Here is a 24,209-nt window from a genome sequence, read left to right as displayed (position 1 = left end):
ATACCCCTAAACCCAGTGAAGAGATGGAGCCAGCGGCAGCCATGAAGGTGTACGTGATACCCCTAAACCCAGTGAAGAGATGGAGCCAGCGGCAGCAATGAAGGTGCAGGTGATACCCCTAAACCCAGTGAAGAGATGGAGCCAGCGGCAGCCATGAAGGTGTACGTGATACCCCTAAACCCAGTGAAGAGATGGAGCCAGCGGCAGCAATGAAGGTGCAGGTGATACCCCTAAACCCAGTGAAGAGATGGAGCCAGCGGCAGCAATGAAGGTGCAGGTGATACCCCTAAACCCAGTGAAGAGATGGAGCCAGCGGCAGCCATGAAGGTGTACGTGATACCCCTAAACCCAGTGAAGAGATGGAGCCAGCGGCAGCCATGAAGGTGCAGGTGATACCCCTAAACCCAGTGAAGAGATGGAGCCAGCGGCAGCCATGAAGGTGTACGTGATACCCCTAAACCCAGTGAAGAGATGGAGCCAGCGGCAGCAATGAAGGTGCAGGTGATACCCCTAAACCCAGTGAAGAGATGGAGCCAGCGGCAGCAATGAAGGTGCAGGTGATACCCCTAAACCCAGTGAAGAGATGGAGCCAGCGGCAGCCATGAAGGTGTACGTGATACCCCTAAACCCAGTGAAGAGATGGAGCCAGCGGCAGCAATGAAGGTGCAGGTGATACCCCTAAACCCAGTGAAGAGATGGAGCCAGCGGCAGCAATGAAGGTGCAGGTGATACCCCTAAACCCAGTGAAGAGATGGAGCCAGCGGCTGCCATGAAGGTGCAGGTGATACCCCTAAACCCAGTGAAGAGATGGAGCCAGCGGCAGCCATGAAGGTGTACGTGATACCCCTAAACCCAGTGAAGAGATGGAGCCAGCGGCAGCAATGAAGGTGCAGGTGATACCCCTAAACCCAGTGAAGAGATGGAGCCAGCGGCAGCAATGAAGGTGCAGGTGATACCCCTAAACCCAGTGAAGAGATGGAGCCAGCGGCAGCCATGAAGGTGTACGTGATACCCCTAAACCCAGTTAAGAGATGGAGCCAGCGGCAGCCATGAAGGTGCACGTGATACCCCTAAACCCAGTGAAGAGATGGAGCCAGCGGCAGCCATGAAGGTGCACGTGATACCCCTAAACCCAGTGAAGAGATGGAGCCAGCGGCAGCCATGAAGGTGCACGTGATACCCTAAACCCAGTGAAGAGATGGAGCCAGCACATCCGCAATACCCAGTCCCCATAGCTCTGTATGCTTTTATTGTGCTCCCCGACGTCAGAAAGCCAAAGCACCGTAATCTTGAGATGCGTGAGCTAGCGCATGCGCAGTGTCGTCATAGTGTTCCTTCCCTGTGCTGGCATCAGCCTCAGGGAAGGAACTGCACATGCGCTAGCTCACGCATCGCGAGATTACGGCGCTCTGGCTTTGAAGTCGGGGAGCAAGAAGGAGATTCTGAGGATGCAGGACGGTGCTGAGCTCTTTCACACTGGACTCATCTCACGTACAGGACACATCTCAGGGTAATCATTTTTTTTCCCACAATAAAAGCACACAGAGCTATGGGACCGGGTATTGCAGATGTGCTAGCGGCCATCTAGCAACCCATGTCCTCAGCTCTATACACAAAATCCCGGTGACAGGTTCCCTTTAAGAACAATGGTAGACTATGGGTCTATTCACACGCTCGTTTTAACACAGTAACTTAGTACATAAGGCCGAAAAAGACATTTGCCCATCCAGGTCGGCCTGTCATCCTGCAAGTTGATCCAGAGGAAGGGGAAAGAAAAAGTCTTTTAAGAACAATGTGTCACGGTTTGGTTGCTGTACGCCGTGACACGTTAGCAGTGCATGCTGTTGCCAGGGGCAACGTGTCAGTATGTCTGCATGTGTGTGCACTGCCCCTTATATCTTAGTTCCTTCCCTGTCTGGTGCTGGAGGGGGTTAACTTCCCGGCCTTGGTGTGTGCTGGAGCTTGCTCTTGTGCAGCTTATTCCATCTGCCCAGTGCTTGAGGGCCACCTTGTGGAACATCAAGGTCTCAGCAAAGTCTCTCCTATGTCATCCTGATGTCTCATTCCCTTCACTACCCTTCTTTATGTGTGGTGTTGTTTGCATGAGTAGGTGTTATGTCTGGTGATGTTTGCTGTCCAGCATGTTTGCTAGACATTCCCCTGTCTATCGTTGTGCCCTCCAGAAGGGGGTGTCAGGGTTCCCCGGAGGTGGAACTACACGTATGGATGCTGCTCTGCCTGGGGACGCCATACATCGGTTTTGCATAGGGGTTTCCAGGCAGTAACTGGTGTGCTGGATACCTGGGTGTGGTTGTTTGTACTGTGACCTGTATGGTGTGTGGGCACCAGTACGTATGCTCAGGTTCCAGTCGGTATTGCTGCAGCAGGTAAGGGTGTTGTATGGTGTATGCTTACTTGCCGATCCAGTTACTGTATCGCTAGTTTCCTTGCAGCTAGGCCGGTGGAGACTCCTGTTCATCCGTGTCTGGGATGAACAGGTCGCCTCTGCCCTTTATTTGAGGGATTATCAGGGCGACTCTGGGTCCTAGGTTTCCTGGGTATGAGCCGTCCTAGCATCCAGGTCCGCTCATACGGTGAGGAGTTAGGGCGAGGATTAGGGATGCAATAGGAGATGACCTGCTCCCTCATCCCAGCCCCTGGCCAAGTTGCTTTTCCACTGGGTACACATTGTATGGTGGCGAGTTTCCACTACTGCCCACTGTAATAACAAACGGTAGACTATAGGTCTATTCACACGCCCGTCTTAAGAACAATGGTAGACTAGGGATATTCAGATGCCCATTTTAAGAACAGTAGAGTATGGGTTTATTCACACGCCCACTGTAATAACAATGCTAGACTATGAGGTTATTCATACGCCTGTCTTAAGAACAATGGCAGACTATGGGGTTATTCATACGTCCGTCTTGAGAACAATGCTAGACTATGGGGTTATTCATACGTCCGTCTTGAGAACAATGCTAGACTATGGGGTTATTCACACGCCCACTTTAAGAAAAATGGTAGACTATAGGGTTACTCACACGCCCGTCTTAATGGTAGACTATAGGGTTACTCACACGCCCGTCTTAACAATGGTAGACTATAGGGTTACTCACACGCCCGTCTTAACAATGGTAGACTATAGGGTTACTCACACGCCCGTCTTAACAATGGTAGACTATAGGGTTACTCACACGCCCGTCTTAACAATGGTAGACTATGGGGTTATTCACACGCCCGTCATAAGAACAATGCTAGACTATGGGGTTATTCACACGCCCGTCTTAAGAAGAATTGTAGATTATGGGGTTATTCACACAGTAGACTATGGGGTTAAGTGAAAAGGGTGGAACTGAACAAAGTACCTGGAATGGGGCACACAAGACACGGCTGTCAATTCAGGAACTGTTCAGATAGAACAAACCACCACAACAAAAAACATCTTCCAGGAAAGAAAAAAGATTTTTTGTAGGGGTTTAAGTCCAAGAAGGAAGTCAGAGGAGAGTATGTCCTGTGGGAGGAGCCAACGCTATTGAGTCCTGTGGGAGGAGCCAACACTATTGAGTCCTGTGGGAGGAGCCAACGCTATTGAGTCCAGCTCCTTGTAGTAGTAGCTAACAAGACAATGGTGATGTGAATTTCTCTTGCTGGATAAGGCAGAAGCTGACACCTTACAGATCCGTTTATTAACATTCTCCGATCTACTTGATGTTGGCATTTTGATTTTTAAGGACATCTGAAGTTTTAGAATTTTAGAAGCCATTTTTTCTGAAATTAGTGACCATCATCGTCACCTTCCAAGTGGACAGGACAAGAAGTTGTTTTAAATGGCACCATTTTGGGGTACAGCCGCTTTAACTTTTTGACATAAATAACATGATAATTTCACTCTTGGGTTGGTACGATTACAGCGATGCGTATATCGGGGCTGCATACTATTCTATGCCGAGCAGTTATAGATCATTGCATGTGGATGTGCGAGCCAGGTTTTTCTCTAGTTTTTAATCATTACAACTTTTGTACAATAAAACTCCTTTAAAAAAATAAAATAAAATAATAATAATTTTTGCATCACCCCATGTACCAGAAGTTTGTGTGAGGACTAGATTTTTGCATATACCTGCTGCTGTCATGTGACTGCACAGACCTGGGCAGCCAGAAAAAGGCCGTGGCCCAATGTATGGCCCCTTGGTGATGGCAGTAAAAAAGGCACATTGGGGGTTACTAAGGGCCAATTCAGTCCTGAAGTGACATTGAGGGGCTTACTGAACAGAAACAACCCATAAATGAACACATTTTAGAAACTACTGAAATTATTCAAAGTTGATTTTAGAAACTTAGTTAACCCTTTCTGAGTTTCACAGGTATCCAAGCAAAATTGAGGTGAAAATTAAAAATATACTGGTACATTTTTGTGCAGATTTTCCATCGTAATCCATCTTTTCCTGTAACACAAGGGTTAACAGCAAGACAAAATGCAATACGGAATTTCCAATTCTGCTGTATGGGCACACCGCAGGGCTCAGAAGGGATGGAGCACCATATGGGTTTTGGAGGTTGGACTTTGCTAGAATGGTTAGACCTTGAGGTAACCCCTACAGTGAAAACATCCAAAAAGTCACCACATTTTGAAAACTACGCACCCAAGAAAATTTCAAGGGGTGCCGTGAGCATTTTGACCACCCCATTGACATTTTAATAGAATGTAGAAGCAATTTGCCCAGCAGTGGGGCAGATGGGGCCACCACAAACCCCACCCCCCCAGTGAGCAGGACCTGGCAGGGCACAGAGCAGACGGCACCTACCACACACTCTCCATGAACCAGGGGTAAAGGGTCTTATAGTCGTTCTTGAAGTCGATCCATCGGCCCAGCCGGGTCACACTGACCTGGAGACAGGAAAAGGGACAGAATCAGCAGAAGCAGATCCATCCCCGGGGGCACAGCTGGCATAATGGGGGGAATTTACCAAACTCTACGCCCCAGATTTTTGGCATCAAAATATCACAAATTTCTGGATAAAATATTGTGACAATTTGCTTTTTTGACACCATTTTTCAGAACCCCCAAACACCACAGTTCTGTATCACTTGACTACACATTCCTCTATAGTTCCCTCTGTTAGCCCAAATGTCTGGGGGTGCCCCCATACCCTCTGACTTGTACCACTTCACTGTACATCCCTCTATGGGGTACAGGTGGCACTATATGTCTGAGCGCGACCCCCAAACACCACAGTCCTGTACCACTTGACTACACATTCCTCTATAGTTCCCTCTGTTAGCCCAAATGTCTGGGGGTGCCCCCATACCCTCTGACTTGTACCACTTCACTGTACATCCTTCTATAGTGCCATCCTGTACCCCCATATGTCTGAGCATGCCCCTCAAACATCACAGTCCTGTACCACTTCACTCTAAATCCCTCTATAAGGACCCCTATTGCATGCCCCCCATACCTCCCAGTCGTACGAGTATCTCATGACGATCCCGCGACACTGCTTGTTGTATTCAGCGATGCCCATCTTGGCGACGTCCTCCGGTCCTTTGATTCCCAGGGTCTTGTCAATCTCATATTCCTGCAGGAGACAAGTAAATTCACATACCGTTAATGCCAAGGTCTGTTTCTGACGCGCCCCCCTGTTGGGTTGCCCCCGTTTCCTGTGACCAATCACAATGGAAAGGTGATGAAACTCACCACTGGTAAGCCATGACAGTCCCAGCCGAACCTTCTCTCCACATAATGGCCAGTCTGGTGAGCAAAGCGGGTCACAATGTCCTTAATGGTGCCGGCGAGAATGTGCCCGTAGTGCGGGAGGCCCGTCGCAAAGGGAGGTCCATCATAGAAGGTGAACCTGAATAGGAGGCAGAGTGAGAGTATGGTGAACCAGGACCCGGAAGCACACTCAATATCCCAGCACTACTCACCCATCATCTAAGCAGCAATATGGCGTCCGTGAGAAGACAAGACCGTGTTTACCTCCACAGAGGTTCCTGCGCCGCACATACGATGAGCAAATACCCAGATCACATGTGATACCGGGCAAAGTCTGTCCAGTGACATGAGGAATGCAGCCCCCCCAGAACCTACCACACACACATACACTTATACTAGTGGGGGAAGCGGATGAGGCACAGTGCGGTACTCGCTCCCTCCACTCTGGGGCGCTCTATAAGCTGCAGCCATATACTAGTGGGGGAAGCGGATGAGGCGCAGTGCAGTACTCGCTCCCTCCACTCTGGGGCGCTCCATGTATAACCATATCTGACCTGGGGTGTATACTACAAGCTGCAGCCATATACTAGTGGGGGAAGCGGATGAGGCGCAGTGCAGTACTCGCTCCCTCCACTCTGGGGCGCTCTACGTATAACCATATCTGACCCGGGGTGTATACTACAAGCTGCAGCCATATACTAGTGGGGGAAGTGGATGAGGCGCAGTGCAGTACTCGCTCCCTCCACTCTGGGGCGCTCTACGTATAACCATATCTGACCCGGGGTGTATACTACAATCTGCAGCCATATACTAGTGGGGGAAGCGGATGAGGCACAGTGCAGTACTCGCTCCCTCCACTCTGGGGCGCTCTATAAGCTGCAACCCATATACTAGTGGGGGAAGCGGATGAGGCACAGTGCGGTACTCGCTCCCTCCACTCTGGGGGTGCTCTATAAGCTGCAACCCATATACTAGTGGGGGAAGCGGATGAGGCACAGTGCAGTACTCGCTCCCTCCACTCTGGGGCGCTCTATAAGCTGCAACCCATATACTAATAGGGGAAGCGGATGAGGCGCAGTGCAGTACTCGCTCCCTCCACTCTGGGGGTGCTCTATAAGCTGCAACCCATATACTAGTGGGGGAAGCGGATGAGGCACAGTGCAGTACTCGCTCCCTCCACTCTGGGGGTGCTCTATAAGCTGCAACCCATATACTAGTGGGGGAAGCGGATGACGCGCAGTGCAGTACTCGCTCCCTCCACTCTGGGGGTGCTCTATAAGCTGCAACCCATATACTAGTGGGGGAAGCGGATGAGGCACAGTGCGGTACTCGCTCCCTCCACTCTGGGGCGCTCTATGTATAACCATATCTGACCCAGGGTGTATACTACAAGCTGCAGCCATATACTAGTGGGGAAGCGGATGAGGCGCAGTGCAGTACTCTCTCCCTCCACTCTGGGGCGCTCTACGTATAACCATATCTGACCCGGGGTGTATACTACAAGCTGCAGCCATATACTAGTGGGGGAAGCGGATGAGGCGCAGTGCAGTACTCGCTCCCTCCACTCTGGGGCGCTCTATGTATAACCATATCTGACCCGGGGTGTATACTACAAGCTGCAGCCATATACTAGTGGGGGAAGCGGATGACGCGCAGTGCAGTACTCTCTCCCCCCACTCTGGGGCGCTCTACGTATAACCATATCTGACCCGGGGTGCTCTATAAGCTGCAACCCATATACTAGTGGGGGAAGCGGATGAGGCGCAGTGCAGTACTCTCTCCCCCCACTCTGGGGCGCTCTACGTATAACCATATCTGACCCAGGGTGTATACTACAAGCTGCAGCCATATACTAGTGGGGGAAGCGGATGAGGCGCAGTGCAGTACTCTCTCCCCCCACTCTGGGGCGCTCTACGTATAACCATATCTGACCCGGGGTGTATACTACAAGCTGCAGCCTATATACTAGTGGGGGAAGCGGATGAGGCGCAGTGCAGTACTCTCTCCCTCCACTCTGGGGCGCTCTACGTATAACCATATCTGACCCGGGGTGTATACTACAAGCTGCAGCCATATACTAGTGGGGGAAGCGGATGAGGCGCAGTGCAGTACTCGCTCCCCCCACTCTGGGGCGCTCTACGTATAACCATATCTGACCGGGGTGTATACTACAAGCTGCAGCCCATATACTAGTGGGGGAAGGGGATGAGGCGCAGTGCAGTACTCGCTCCCTCCACTCTGGGGCGCTCTACGTATAACCATATCTGACCCGGGGTGTATACTACAAGCTGCAGCCATATACTAGTGGGGGAAGCGGATGAGGCGCAGTGCAGTACTCGCTCCCTCCACTCTGGGGCGCTCCATGTATAACCATATCTGACCCGGGGTGTATACTACAAGCTGCAGCCATATACTAGTGGGGGAAGCGGATGAGGCGCAGTGCAGTACTCGCTCCCTCCACTCTGGGGCGCTCCATGTATAACCATATCTGACCCGGGGTGTATACTACAAGCTGCAGCCATATACTAGTGGGGGAAGCGGATGAGGCGCAGTGCAGTACTCGCTCCCTCCACTCTGGGGCGCTCTACGTATAACCATATCTGACCCGGGGTGTATACTACAAGCTGCAGCCATATACTAGTGGGGGAAGCGGATGAGGCGCAGTGCAGTACTCGCTCCCCCCACTCTGGGGCACTCTACGTATAACCATATCTGACCCGGGGTGTATACTACAAGCTGCAGCCATATACTAGTGGGGGAAGCGGATGAGGCGCAGTGCAGTACTCTCTCCCCCCACTCTGGGGCGCTCTACGTATAACCATATCTGACCCGGGGTGTATACTACAAGCTGCAGCCATATACTAGTGGGGGAAGCGGAAGAGGCGCAGTGCAGTACTCGCTCCCCCCACTCTGGGGCGCTCTACGTATAACCATATCTGACCCGGGGTGTATACTACAAGCTGCAGCCATATACTAGTGGGGGAAGCGGATGAGGTGCAGTACAGTACTCGCTCCCTCCACTCTGGGGCGCTCTACGTATAACCATATCTGACCTGGGGTGTATACTACAAGCTGCAGCCATATACTAGTGGGGGAAGCGGATGAGGCGCAGTGCAGTACTCTCTCCCCCCACTCTGGGGCGCTCTATGTATAACCATATCTGACCCGGGGTGTATACTACAAGCTGCAGCCATATACTAGTGGGGGAAGCGGATGAGGCGCAGTGCAGTACTCGCTCCCTCCACTCTGGGGCGCTCCATGTATAACCATATCTGACATGGGGTGTATACTACAAGCTGCAGCCCATATACTAGTGGGGGAAGCGGATGAGGCGCAGTGCAGTACTCTCTCCCTCCACTCTGGGGCGCTCTACGTATAACCATATCTGACCCGGGGTGTATACTACAAGCTGCAGCCATATACTAGTGGGGGAAGCGGATGAGGTGCAGTGCAGTACTCTCTCCCTCCACTCTGGGGCGCTCTATGTATAACCATATCTGACCCGGGGTGTATACTACAAGCTGCAGCCATATACTAGTGGGGGAAGCGGATGAGGTGCAGTACAGTACTCGCTCCCTCCACTCTGGGGCGCTCTATGTATAACCATATCTGACCCGGGGTGTATACTACAAGCTGCAGCCATATACTAGTGGGGGAAGCGGATGAGGCGCAGTGCAGTACTCTCTCCCTCCACTCTGGGGCACTCTACGTATAACCATATCTGACCCGGGGTGTATACTACAAGCTGCAGCCATATACTAGTGGGGGAAGCGGATGAGGCGCAGTGCAGTACTCGCTCCCTCCACTCTGGGGCGCTCTATGTATAACCATATCTGACCCGGGGTGTATACTACAAGCTGCAGCCATATACTAGTGGGGGAAGCGGATGAGGCGCAGTGCAGTACTCGCTCCCTCCACTCTGGGGCGCTCTACGTATAACCATATCTGACCCGGGGTGTATACTACAATCTGCAGCCATATACTAGTGGGGGAAGCGGATGAGGCGCAGTGCAGTACTCGCTCCCCCCACTCTGGGGCGCTCTATGTATAACCATATCTGACCCGGGGTGTATACTACAATCTGCAGCCATATACTAGTGGGGGAAGCGGATGAGGCGCAGTGCAGTACTCGCTCCCTCCACTCTGGGGCGCTCTATGTATAACCATATCTGACATGGGGTGTATACTACAAGCTGCAGCCCATATACTAGTGGGGGAAGCGGATGAGGCGCAGTGCAGTACTCTCTCCCCCCACTCTGGGGCGCTCTATGTATAACCATATCTGACCCGGGGTGTATACTACAAGCTGCAGCCATATACTAGTGGGGGAAGCGGATGAGGCGCAGTGCAGTACTCGCTCCCCCCACTCTGGGGCGCTCTATGTATAACCATATCTGACCCGGGGTGTATACTACAAGCTGCAGCCATATACTAGTGGGGGAAGCGGATGAGGCGCAGTGCAGTACTCTCTCCCCCCACTCTGGGGCGCTCTATGTATAACCATATCTGACCCGGGGTGTATACTACAAGCTGCAGCCATATACTAGTGGGGGAAGCGGATGAGGCGCAGTGCAGTACTCTCTCCCCCCACTCTGGGGCGCTCTACGTATAACCATATCTGACCCGGGGTGTATACTACAAGCTGCAGCCATATACTAGTGGGGGAAGCGGATGAGGCGCAGTGCAGTACTCTCTCCCCCCACTCTGGGGCGCTCCATGTATAACCATATCTGACCCGGGGTGTATACTACAAGCTGCAGCCATATACTAGTGGGGGAAGCGGATGAGGCGCAGTGCAGTACTCTCTCCCCCCACTCTGGGGCGCTCTATGTATAACCATATCTGACCCGGGGTGTATACTACAAGCTGCAGCCATATACTAGTGGGGGAAGCGGATGAGGCGCAGTGCAGTACTCTCTCCCCCCACTCTGGGGCGCTCCATGTATAACCATATCTGACCCGGGGTGTATACTACAAGCTGCAGCCCATATACTAGTGGGGGAAGCGGATGAGGCGCAGTGCAGTACTCGCTCCCTCCACTCTGGGGCGCTCCATGTATAACCATATCTGACATGGGGTGTATACTACAAGCTGCAGCCCATATACTAGTGGGGAATAGAAATAATGGCACCATTAGGGCTCATACACAAAAGTATTTTTTTTATCCATGTGCATTTCGTGTCCACAAAGTCGTTACACAAAAAAAAAAAAACATGTCCTAATATTGTCCGCATTACGGATACGGATACCGATGTTCTATTCGGGGCTGGCTGTTCTCTCCTGCAAAACACAAAATGAATACGACCGGTATCCAACAATTCTGCGCATGAGCCCTTACCGCGTGTTATCAGCGAGCATTCTGCTAACGCTAACTGCGCAGTAAAAATCACGCTACCACGAGGAAGAATTGGGCTGTTTAAGATCTAAAACGCGCTGGGCCATTTAGTGTCGTGAACGGTCTTCACCTGGATGATGCGGTTTTACTGCGCGGCGAGCTGGACTTTCCTGGTGCGGCCTTAGCACCGAGTGCTGCTGCAGGGGAGCTGTCAGTACGGAAGCTCTTTGTGTCATTTATCTACTGACCGCAAGACTTCGGGCCTGGATTCTGGCACTGTACTGCCAGAACATTAGAAACACATTCAAGGTGACTTTCATATGTTGATCCCCTAAGGAATTCATCTTGGGGTAATTTGAGTATTTTATACTTTTAGCATTTTAAAATTATTTTTAATAAGTGAAAAAATAAGCCTGTATTTTCATATTTTAGATAAAAGTAGCTGAACTAAATACAGCTACAACAAATCTATACTTTTTAAAACTCTTTTATAATGAAAAAAGTGCATACGTTTGTATATGTCACCGACACTAAAAGAAGGGGGGGGAATGAGTGTACGTAATCTGCCATGCTGTACCATCGCTTACTGATAACTATAGCTGAAACTTATTTTTTAAACTTTTTATCCATTTCATTTTTGGATTTTCTTTTTCACCTTTCAGTTTAAGAAAAAAAGTCGTGGGGTCCCCGTTCTCAAGATCAGCGGTGCTCGATCTTCGTGCGTTTTGGATTATTGCTACTATCATTTTACTCATCGTTTGCTGGCAGCAGATCATAACGTCTAAAGAGGCAAATGAGTCAGTATGAGGACAAGCGATGGGTGATCACTGCTCCCCATACTGTGGAGGAGATCCCTGCATGTAAGGCCTCATGCACAAGGCCACGGACCGTGGAAACCCGGCCGGGATTCCTGCTGACAGCATGAGCGCACGGCGTCATTGGTACGCTTCATGCTATACTAGTGCATTACTGTACATCAGCGGCTGCATGAAGCGTACGGCGTCATAGCAACCAATGACGCCGTGCGCTCATGCTGTCAGCAGGAATCCCGGCCGCGGACCATGGCCGTGTGTCTCCTCCACTGACGAGCAGGAGATTGTCAGTAAGGAACGCTTCTATATGAGGACAAGCGATGGCATTAGCGATCACTGCTCCCCATACTGTGGAGGAGATCGCTGCATATAAATACAACGCTTCCATATATGAAAGAAAAACACAAGGTATTAAAGGGGTTGTCCGAGTTTTTCTTTTTGTTCTATGTCCTTAACTGGGCAAATATAACAACTTTCCAATGAACTCCCTTTATCTGCAGTACCTGGTTTATCGGATGTCACTGAGGGTCACATGACCTGTGATGTCAGCTTCTCTCCCTGCTCTGATAATGTTCGTTTACAAGCCTGTAAAGGAGACCTCACTGCTGGCCACGCCCCCTTCACTGCAGTCTGCTCTCTGCTAGGATTCTTAACCCCTTCCGCTGCACAGACTGGGTAGCTGCAGGCAGTGAGGAGACAATGCTGGGCACAGGAGCTGACAGACTAGAGAGAGCATTGCACAAGAAGGTAGGGGGAAGATCCTGTGTGTATTAGCAGTGTCATTGTACAGCTGGGACTTGTAGTCCTACACATACAACACGCTGCAGAGTCTCCCTGCAGACAGACAGGTCACTCAGGGCAGCTCTTGTATCCACTCCCTTAGCAGTGTCATTATACAGCTGGGACTTGTAGTCCTACACATACAACATGCTGCAGAGTCTCCCAGCAGGCAGACATGTCACTCAGGGCAGCTCCTGTATCCGCTCCCTTAGCAGTGTCATTATACAGCTGGGACTTGTAGTCCTACACATACCACACGCTGCAGAGTCTCCCAGCAGGCAGACATGTCACTCAGGGCAGCTCTTGCTTGTATCCACTCCCTTAGCAGTGTCATTATACAGCTGGGACTTGTAGTCCTACACATACAACATGCTGCAGAGTCTCCCAGCAGGCAGACATGTCACTCAGGGCAGCTCTTGTATCCACTCCCTTAGCAGTGTCATTATACAGCTGGGACTTGTAGTCCTACACATACAACACGCTGCAGAGTCTCCCAGCAGGCAGACATGTCACTCAGGGCAGCTCTTGTATCCACTCCCTTAGCAGTGTCATTATACAGCTGGGACTTGTAGTCCTACACATACAACATGCTGCAGAGTCTCCCAGCAGGCAGACATGTCACTCAGGGCAGCTCCTGTATCCACTCCCTTAGCAGTGTCATTATACAGCTGGGACTTGTAGTCCTACACATACAACACGCTGCAGAGTCTCCCAGCAGCAGACATGTCACTCAGGGCAGCTCTTGTATCCACTCCCTTAGCAGTGTCATTATACAGCTGGGACTTGTAGTCCTACACATACAACATGCTGCAGAGTCTCCCAGCAGGCAGACATGTCACTCAGGGCAGCTCCTGTATCCACTCCCTTAGCAGTGTCATTATACAGCTGGGACTTGTAGTCCTACACATACAACACGCTGCAGAGTCTCCCAGCAGCAGACATGTCACTCAGGGCAGCTCTTGTATCCACTCTCTTACCAGGGAAATGAGGAATTAGATATTTTTTGCATAAAACTTGCTCAGTTATCTATCGCTGCCCATCAGATTTTCAGTGCTATATTTGTTTTCTATAACTCGGACGACCCCTTTAAAGAAAAAAAAGAAAAGAGAACACCATAGTGTGATGCATGTGACCAGAGCAGATCTCATTATCTTCCATACTGATGATTAGAGCGCGGGGTCGGCAGTATATATGACGACATCAGCCGATTCGGGCAGAAGTTACAATATTAAATCCTTGTGTTTAGTACTGAACTTACAGAAGGCTCTGACTACGTAGAGATGACGAAAAGGAGAGCGTTCTATAGAGGCGGTTTACAGAGTCCATGTCCAGAAGGAGTAATGCTGGGTAATGTGGTAACGACGCCTCATCTACTGCCGTAGTGGTTTATAACACTACAATCCCACCAGAGGCGATAACGACGTCTCATCTACTGCCATCTGCATCGTCTTTACTGAGGAATCCGAATTCTTCCAGAATGTTCCCTCTATAGCACTGCGCAATCCAGGAAGCCTTCAATCCTCCCCTTTTAATTGGTTGATACACAAGTACTGCTTTAACGGGCTCTTTCCCGCCAGAGCAGCCAGACCACGGGCTCTTTCCCGCCAGAGCAGCCAGACCACGGGCTCTTTCCCGCCAGAGCAGCCAGACCACGGGCTCTTTCCCGCCAGAGCAGCCAGACCACGGGCTCTTTCCCGCCAGAGCAGCCAGACCACGGGCTCTTTCCCGCCAGAGCAGCCAGACCACGGGCTCTTTCCCCGCCAGAGCAGCCAGACCACGGGCTCTTTCCCCGCCAGAGCAGCCAGACCACGGGCTCTTTCCCCGCCAGAGCAGCCAGACCACGGGCTCTTTCCCCGCCAGAGCAGCCAGACCACGGGCTCTTTCCCCGCCAGAGCAGCCAGACCACGGGCTCTTTTCCCGCCAGAGCAGCCAGACCACGGGCTCTTTTCCCGCCAGAGCAGCCAGACCACGGGCTCTTTTCCCGCCAGAGCAGCCAGACCACGGGCTCCTTCCCGCCAGAGCAGCCAGACCACGGGCTCTTTCCCGCCAGAGCAGCCAGACCACGGGCTCTTTTCCCGCCAGAGCAGCCAGACCACGGGCTCTTTTCCCGCCAGAGCAGCCAGACCACGGGCTCTTTCCCGCCAGAGCAGCCAGACCACGGGCTCTTTCCCGCCAGAGCAGCCAGACCACGGGCTCTTTTCCCGCCAGAGCAGCCAGACCACGGGCTCTTTCCCGTCAGAGCAGTATTCACTTGAATGGAGCTTGGCCGCGCACAGGCCAGTTGATACTAGTCGTGACGTCACGGGGCCAGCAGTAAACAGTGAGAAGGCCGCGGTGCTGCTGGAGCGCCGCTGCCTTCTCAAACAGCTGATCGGCCGATCAGATGCTGATGATCTATCCAGAGGATAGATCATCAGTTTAAACAAAGTGCAGATCCCCTTTAAATCATTGGTGGTGCAGTGCAACTCTACCATTATTAAATCATTGGTGGCAAGGGCCACAGGGTCCCCTCCCCCCTCTTTATTTGAGGTGCAGTGGCAGTTGTGATCGGAGCCCCAGCGGCGTAGTTGTGGTTACCATGGCAACCAGGACACTACTGAAGCCCTGGCTGCCATGGTAACCTCACTGCTACTGTGTGCACTATGCACAGGGCAGCACGGAGAGTGTGAGGTCCTATTCACCACGATAGAGCTCTGTCAGGGTGCATAGGACAAGGGATGAAAGATCCCAGGCTCTAGCCTCTAAGGGTGGAAATAGTTAGTAAATAAAAAATAAAAGTATAAATCACCCCCTTTCCCAATTTTACATATAAAATATATAAACAGATAAACATCACCAACTCAAAAAGTCCAAACTATTAAAATATTACAAAATATTTCCTATCGGGTGAACGCCGTAACAGAGAAAATAAATAAATAAAAACTGCACGATTCGCCATTTTTTAGTCACCTTGTCCCCCCCCCAAAATAGGATAAGACTGTTCTAATACGGACCGGACGCTCCATAAAATACATAATGCACACGGCTTTTTTGGTCTTTTATTTTTTCGCCTGGTATCGAGTATCACAATACTTTTTGGTGTGGTGACAACCCTAGTGGATGCAGCAGTCTAATGTGCCCTAGGAGACCCAGGACATGAGATAGTGTTGGCCACCTACCAACAGTGTACCTACCCCAGGCCAGAAGGGAGACCCATCCTCTGAAGTTGGAGGGACATTGAATTCTCACCTGGGCTTATTCTTAGATTGTTTGAGACATTCCTGAAAACAGTCCAAAGCCTTCCAGAGCTGCAGGATCTTCTCCTCCTCTGCAGGAAAGTTGATGGTCTCTGGAACCTGCTCAGCCATGACGGACGCTGCACGGAGGGAGGTAGAGGGTTAGTCACCCCTGGGTGACTGCCGGGGAGGAGCTGTCACTGCAACCGGGCTATGAGGACTAACGAGATGTTAGCGCCATGCATAAATCACAGTGTTAATATCGGCCCCTTACACAACTGCAGCACTGCATGGGACGCAGGCTCCAGTAACCACAGGGCCCACCCGAGGGAAATGGGCAGTCTAAAGACATCACCAAACTCACTGCTAGGCAGAAGCCTCCACCTAGCTTACCATGGACAGGCCGGACCTCAAGAAAAGTCCCGTCCCCTGCGCCAGTCAGCGAGAAAAGCTCCGAGGCTCCACTCATTCATGGAGACAGAGCGGATCAGGTCTGAACACGGACAAACCCTTCGTGCGCATTATATATCAGGACAGCACAGGAGATGTAGGCCGTGCGCATTATATATCAGGACAGTACAGGAGACGTAGGCCGTGCGCATTATATATCAGGACAGTACAGGAGATGTAGGCCGTGCGCATTATATATGGACAGCACAGGAGATGTAGGCCGTGCACATTATATATCAGGACAGCACAGGAGATGTAGGCCGTGCGCATTATATATCAGGACAGTACAGGAGATGTAGGCCGTGCACATTATATATCAGGACAGTACAGGAGATGTAGGCCGTGCGCATTATATATGGACAGCACAGGAGACGTAGGCCGTGCGCATTATATATGGACAGCACAGGAGACGTAGGCCGTGCGCATTATATATGGACAGTACAGGAGACGTAGGCCGTGCGCATTATATATGGACAGCACAGGAGATGTAGGCCGTGCGCATTATACATCAGGACAGTACAGGAGACGTAGGCCGTGCGCATTATATATGGACAGCACAGGAGATGTAGGCCGTGCGCATTATATATGGACAGCACAGGAGACGTAGGCCGTGCGCATTATATATGGACAGTACAGGAGACGTAGGCCGTGCGCATTATATATGGACAGCACAGGAGATGTAGGCCGTGCGCATTATACATCAGGACAGTACAGGAGACGTAGGCCGTGCGCATTATATATGGACAGCACAGGAGATGTAGGCCGTGCGCATTATATATCAGGACAGCACAGGAGATGTAGGCCGTGCGCATTATATATCAGGACAGCACAGGAGACGTAGGCCGTGCGCATTATATATCAGGACAGTACAGGAGATGTAGGCCGTGCGCATTATATATCAGGACAGAACAGGAGATGTAGGCCGTGCGCATTATATATGGACAGTACAGGAGATGTAGGCCGTGCACATTATATATGGACAGTACAGGAGATGTAGGCCGTGCGCATTATATATCAGGACAGCACAGGAGACGTAGGCCGTGCGCATTATATATCAGGACAGCACAGGAGATGTAGGCCGTGCGCATTATATATCAGGACAGTACAGGAGATGTAGGCCGTGCACATTATATATCAGGACAGTACAGGAGACGTAGGCCGTGCACATTATATATGGACAGCACAGGAGATGTAGGCCGTGCGCATTATATATCAGGACAGCACAGGAGATGTAGGCCGTGCGCATTATATATCAGGACAGCACAGGAGACGTAGGCCGTGCACATTATATATGGACAGCACAGGAGATGTAGGCCGTGCGCATTATATATGGACAGTACAGGAGATGTAGGCCGTGCGCATTATATATGGACAGCACAGGAGATGTAGGCCGTGCACATTATATATGGACAGCACAGGAGATGTAGGCCGTGCGCATTATATATGGACAGTACAGGAGATGTAGGCCGTGCACATTATATATGGACAGCACAGGAGATGTAGGCCGTGCACATTATATATCAGGACAGTACAGGAGACGTAGGCCGTGCGCATTATATATCAGGACAGTACAGGAGATGTAGGCCGTGCGCATTATATATGGACAGCACAGGAGACGTAGGCCGTGCGCATTATATATCAGGACAGCACAGGAGATGTAGGCCGTGCGCATTATATATCAGGACAGCACAGGAGATGTAGGCCGTGCACATTATATATCAGGACAGTACAGGAGACGTAGGCCGTGCACATTATATATGGACAGCACAGGAGATGTAGGCCGTGCACATTATATATGGACAGCACAGGAGATGTAGGCCGTGCACATTATATATCAGGACAGTACAGGAGATGTAGGCCGTGCGCATTATATATCAGGACAGTACAGGAGATGTAGGCCGTGTGCATTATATATGGACAGCACAGGAGATGTAGGCCGTGCGCATTATATATCAGGACAGCACAGGAGACGTAGGCCGTGCACATTATATATCAGGACAGTACAGGAGATGTAGGCCGTGTGCATTATATATGGACAGCACAGGAGATGTAGGCCGTGCACATTATATCAGGACAGCACAGGAGATGTAGGCCGTGCGCATTATATATCAGGACAGCACAGGGGACGGACATTATATGTGTGGACAGCACAGGGGACGGACATTATAGGAGGACAGCACAGGGGACGGACATTATATGTGAGGACGGCACAGGGGACGGACATTATAGGAGGACAGCACAGGGGACGGACATTATATGTGAGGACAGCACAGGGGACGGACATTATATGTGAGGACAGCACAGGGGACGGACATTATATATGTGTGGACAGCACAGGGGACGGACATTATAGGAGGACAGCACAGGGGACGGACATTATATATGTGTGGACAGCACAGGGGACGGACATTATAGGAGGACAGCACAGGGGACGGACATTATAGGAGGACAGCACAGGGGACGGACATTATATATGTGTGGACAGCACAGGGGACGGACATTATATGTGAGGACGGCACAGGGGACGGACATTATATGTGAGGACAGCACAGGGGACGGACATTATAGGAGGACAGCACAGGGGACGGACATTATAGGAGGACAGCACAGGGGACCCGGACATTATAGGAGGACAGCACAGGGGACGGACATTATAGGAGGACAGCACAGGGGACGGACATTATAGGAGGACAGCACAGGGGACGGACATTATATATGTGAGGACAGCACAGGGGACGGACATTATATGTGAGGGCAGCACAGGGGACGGACATTATAGGAGGACAGCACAGGGGACGGACATTATATGTGAGGACGGCACAGGGGACGGACATTATATGTGAGGACGGCACAGGGGACGGACATTATATGTGAGGGCGGCACAGGGGACGGACATTATATGTGAGGACGGCACAGGGGACGGACATTATGTGAGGACGGCACAGGGGACGGACATTATAGGAGGACAGCACAGGGGACGGACATTATATATGTGAGGACAGCACAGGGACGGACATTATATATGTGTGGACAGCACAGGGGACGGACATTATATATGTGTGGACAGCACAGGGGACGGACATTATATATGTGAGGACAGCACAGGGGACGGACATTATAGGAGGACAGCACAGGGGACGGACATTATATATGTGTGGACAGCACAGGGGACGGACATTATATGTGAGGACGGCACAGGGGACGGACATTATATGTGAGGACAGCACAGGGGACGGACATTATAGGAGGACAGCACAGGGGACGGACATTATAGGAGGACAGCACAGGGGACGGACATTATAGGAGGACAGCACAGGGGACGGACATTATAGGAGGACAGCACAGGGGACGGACATTATAGGAGGACAGCACAGGGGACGGACATTATATGTGAGGGCAGCACAGGGGACGGACATTATATGTGAGGGCAGCACAGGGGACGGACATTATAGGAGGACAGCACAGGGGACGGACATTATATGTGAGGACGGCACAGGGGACGGACATTATATGTGAGGACAGCACAGGGGACGGACATTATAGGAGGACAGCACAGGGGACGGACATTATAGGAGGACAGCACAGGGGACGGACATTATAGGAGGACAGCACAGGGGACGGACATTATAGGAGGACAGCACAGGGGACGGACATTATATGTGAGGGCAGCACAGGGGACGGACATTATATGTGAGGGCAGCACAGGGGACGGACATTATAGGAGGACAGCACAGGGGACGGACATTATAGGAGGACAGCACAGGGGACGGACATTATAGGAGGACAGCACAGGGGACGGACATTATATGTGAGGGCAGCACAGGGGACGGACATTATAGGAAGACAGCACAGGGGACGGACATTATAGGAGGACAGCACAGGGGACGGACATTATATATGTGTGGACAGCACAGGGGACGGACATTATATATGTGTGGACAGCACAGGGGACGGACATTCTACATGTGTGGACAGCACAGGGGACGGACATTCTACATGTGTGGACAGCACAGGGGACGGACATTATAGGAGGACAGCACAGGGGACGGACATTATATGTGAGGACAGCACAGGGGACGGACATTATATGTGTGGACAGCACAGGGGACGGACATTATAGGAGGACAGCACAGGGGACGGACATTATAGGAGGACAGCACAGGGGACGGACATTATATGTGAGGGCAGCACAGGGGACGGACATTATAGGAGGACAGCACAGGGGACGGACATTATATGTGAGGGCAGCACAGGGGACGGACATTATATGTGAGGACAGCACAGGGGACGGACATTATATGTGAGGACAGCACAGGGGACGGACATTATAGGAGGACAGCACAGGGGACGGACATTATATGTGAGGGCAGCACAGGGGACGGACATTATATGTGAGGGCAGCACAGGGGACGGACATTATAGGAGGGCAGCACAGGGGACGGACATTATAGGAGGGCAGCACAGGGGACGGATATTATATGTGTGGACAGCACAGGGGACGGACATTATATGTGAGGGCAGCACAGGGGACGGACATTATACGTGAGGGCAGCACAGGGGACGGACATTATAGGAGGACAGCACAGGGGACGGACATTATATGTGAGGGCAGCACAGGGGACGGATATTATATGTGTGGACAGCACAGGGGACGGACATTATATGTGAGGGCAGCACAGGGGACGGACATTATATGTGAGGGCAGCACAGGGGACGGACATTATAGGAGGACAGCACAGGGGACGGACATTATAGGAGGACAGCACAGGGGACGGACATTATATGTGAGGACAGCACAGGGGACGGACATTATATGTGAGGGCAGCACAGGGGACGGACATTATAGGAGGACAGCACAGGGGACGGACATTATAGGAGGACAGCACAGGGGACGGACATTATATGTGAGGACAGCACAGGGGACGGACATTATAGGAGGACAGCACAGGTGACGGACATTATATGTGAGGGCAGCACAGGGGACGGACATTATATGTGTGAGGACAGCACAGGGGACGGACATTATAGGAGGACAGCACAGGGGACGGACATTATAGGAGGACAGCACAGGGGACGGACATTATATGTGAGGACAGCACAGGGGACGGACGTTACTCACCGGTCACTGTACACTGAGATGATGCAATGACAGACCAGCATGAGCGGAAGCGGAAATGTCGGAATAAACCGGAAGTCACATGACTATGTGGACAACGCACGTTGCTTCTGAAATGCCGCTGTTCTGCCAAATCTCTAGTCTATAGCTTGCCGAAAGTCTGTAGCGCAAGCGCACTTCAGCGAAGCATTCCTGCAGCCTCCACTGCAGTAGTTCGCACACCGCGCGTGCGCACATTTAAGGGCATAGATTTCTTAAAGTGACAGTCATCTCCATTAAAATACAGCTCCGCCCCCCCCCCTCCCCAGCGCTCATTAATCTACATTAATTTGTACCCTCGCTGCGCTCGGCATTTAGTAAAACTAACTCTATGCCGCCATTGATAGTAAAGAAGGAGATGGATAGTCTCTTTCTTTACCATCCGTTTCCTTCTTTACTATCAATGGCGGCATAGAGTTAGTTTTACTAAATGCCGAGCCCGATGCGTGGCGAGCGTACAAATTAATGTAGATGCTGTCTTTTACTGCAGGTGACTGTCACTTTAAGAATGATTCCGATGATTTGCGGAAGTGCGCTTGTGCAGCGCATCACGTCACTTCCGCTATAGACTTTCGGCAGAACAACGGTGTTCTGTAACGCTACACCAGATTCCTACACTTGGCAGAACGCTATACCGGAAGTGACGCGGCCGCACAGGAATCAGCTGGAGGAAGGTGTGTGCGGCGCTGCGCAAGCGCACATCCATTGCATTTGCCCAAAAAATCATTGCGCGCCGCGGGAGAAGGACTTCATGCACATGCGCGAAACCCTCTGCTATGTGGTGTGTCCCCCCCAATATCTAATATCCCGCGCTTAGCTCTGCTATGTGGTGTCCCCCCACAATATCCAGCCCTCAGCTCTGCTATGTGGTGCCCCCCCCAATATCCTGCGCTCAGCTCTGCTATGTGGTGTCCCCCCCAATATCCTGCACTCAGCTCTGCTATGTGGTGTGTCCCCCCCTAATATCTCACGCTCAGCTGTGCTATTTGGTGTGTCGCGCCCCCCCCTCCAATATCCCACGCTCAGTTCTGCTATGTGGTGTGTCCCCCCAATATCCTGCGCTCAGCTCTGCTATGTGGTGTGTCCCCCCAATATCCTGCGCTCAGCTCTGCTATGTGGTGTGTCCCCCCAATATCCTGCGCTCAGCTCTGCTATGTGGTGTCCCCCCACAATATCCAGCCCTCAGCTCTGCTATGTGGTGTCCCCCCACAATATCCAGCCCTCAGCTCTGCTATGTGGTGTCCCCCCCCATTATCCTGCGCTCAGCTCTGCTATGTGGTGTCCCCCCAATATCCTGTGCTCTGCTATGTGGTGCCCCCCCCCCCAATATCCCACGCTCAGCTCTGCTATGTGGTGTTTCCCCCCAATATCCTGCGCTCAGCTCTGCTATGTGGTGTCCCCCCACAATATCCAGCCCTCAGCTCTGCTATGTGGTGTCGTCGTCCCCCAATATCTCACGCTCAGCTCTGCTATGTGGTGTGTCCCCTAGAATCTCACGCTCAGCTCTGCTATTTGGCGTGTCCCCCCCCCCCCAATATCCCACGCTCAGTTCTGCTATGTGGTGACCTCAGTATTCTGCACTCAGCTCTGCTATGTGGTGTTTCCCCTAATATCCCGCGCTCAGCTCTGCTATGTGGTGTCCCCCCCACAATATCCTGCCCTCAGCTCTGCTATGTGGTGTCCCCCCCCCATTATCCTGCGCTCAGCTCTGCTATGTGGTGTGTCCCCCCAATATCTCACACTCAGCTCTGCTATGTGGTGTGTCCCCCCAATATCTCAAACTCAGCTCTGCTATGTGGTGTGTCCCCCCCAATATCCTGTGCTCAGCTCTGCTATGTGGTGTGTGTCCCCAATACCCTGCGCTCAGCTATGTGGTGTTTTCCCTAATATCCCGCGCTCAGCTCTGCTATGTGGTGTGTGTCCCCACAATATCCAGCCCTCTGCTATGTGGTGTCCCCCCACAATATCCAGCCCTCAGCTCTGCTATGTGGTGTGTCCCCCCAATATCCTGTGCTCAGCCTGCTATGTGGTGTCCCCCCCCAATATCCTGTGCTTAGCTCTGCTATGTGGTGTCCCCCCCAATATCCCACGCTCTGCTATGTGGTGTGTCCCCCCCCAATATCCTGCGCTCAGCTCTGCTATGTGGTGTGTCCCCCCAATATCTTGCGCTCAGCTCTGCTATGTGGTGTGTCTCCCCAATATCCTGCGCTCAGCTCTGCTATGTGGTGTTACCCCCCAATATCCCACGCTCAGCTATGTGGTGTGTCCCCCCTAATATCTCACGCTCAGCTGTGCTATTTGGTGTGTCGCCCCCCCCCCCCCAATATCCCACGCTCAGTTCTGCTATGTGGTGACCTCGGTATTCTGCGCTCAGCTCAGCTATGTGGTGTGTGTCCCCCCCAATATCCTGCGCTCAGCTCTGCTATGTGGTGTGTGTCCCCAATATCCTGCGCTCAGCTCTGCTATGTGGTGTGTGTCCCCAATATCCTGCGCTCAGCTCTGCTATGTGGTGTTTCCCCTAATATCCCGCGCTTAGCTCTATGTGGTGTCCCCCCACAATATCCAGCCCTCAGCTCTGCTATGTGGTGTCCCCCCCCCAATATATCACTCTTAGCTCTGCTATGTGGTCCCCCCCCCAATATCCTGTGCTCAGCTCTGCTATGTGGTGTGTGTCCCCAATATCCTGCGCTCAGTTCTGCTATGTGGTGTGTCCCCCCAATATCCTGCGCTCAGCTCTGCTATGTG

General features: G+C 51.7%; 1 protein-coding gene and 1 non-coding gene across 2 annotated transcripts in view; both read right to left on the bottom strand.

Annotated features, from left to right (window-relative positions):
• IARS1 (isoleucyl-tRNA synthetase 1) overlaps positions 1-21,580 on the bottom strand; it is a 91,428-nt gene extending 69,848 nt beyond the window's left edge. The window contains exons 1-5 of the mRNA XM_044303076.1: positions 21,429-21,580; positions 15,873-15,999; positions 5,700-5,856; positions 5,461-5,580; positions 4,809-4,891 (exon numbers count right to left, since the gene is read on the bottom strand). Of these exons, the coding sequence (XP_044159011.1) occupies positions 4,809-4,891; positions 5,461-5,580; positions 5,700-5,856; positions 15,873-15,991 (479 nt within the window). The 5' untranslated portion in view covers positions 15,992-15,999; positions 21,429-21,580. The remainder of the gene's footprint in view (positions 1-4,808; positions 4,892-5,460; positions 5,581-5,699; positions 5,857-15,872; positions 16,000-21,428) is intronic.
• On the bottom strand, positions 16,052-16,179 carry LOC122945919. The gene has a single exon (XR_006391187.1). It is a non-coding gene; the product is annotated as a small nucleolar RNA SNORA84 (small nucleolar RNA).
• Positions 21,581-24,209: the final 2,629 nt, after the last annotated feature.

The sequence above is a fragment of the Bufo gargarizans genome, chromosome 8, assembly GCF_014858855.1.
Source record: "Bufo gargarizans isolate SCDJY-AF-19 chromosome 8, ASM1485885v1, whole genome shotgun sequence".
NCBI lineage: Eukaryota > Metazoa > Chordata > Amphibia > Anura > Bufonidae > Bufo > Bufo gargarizans.
The sequence above is the reverse complement of the archived record's forward strand: the minus strand, read 5'-3'. Positions and strand labels throughout refer to the sequence as shown.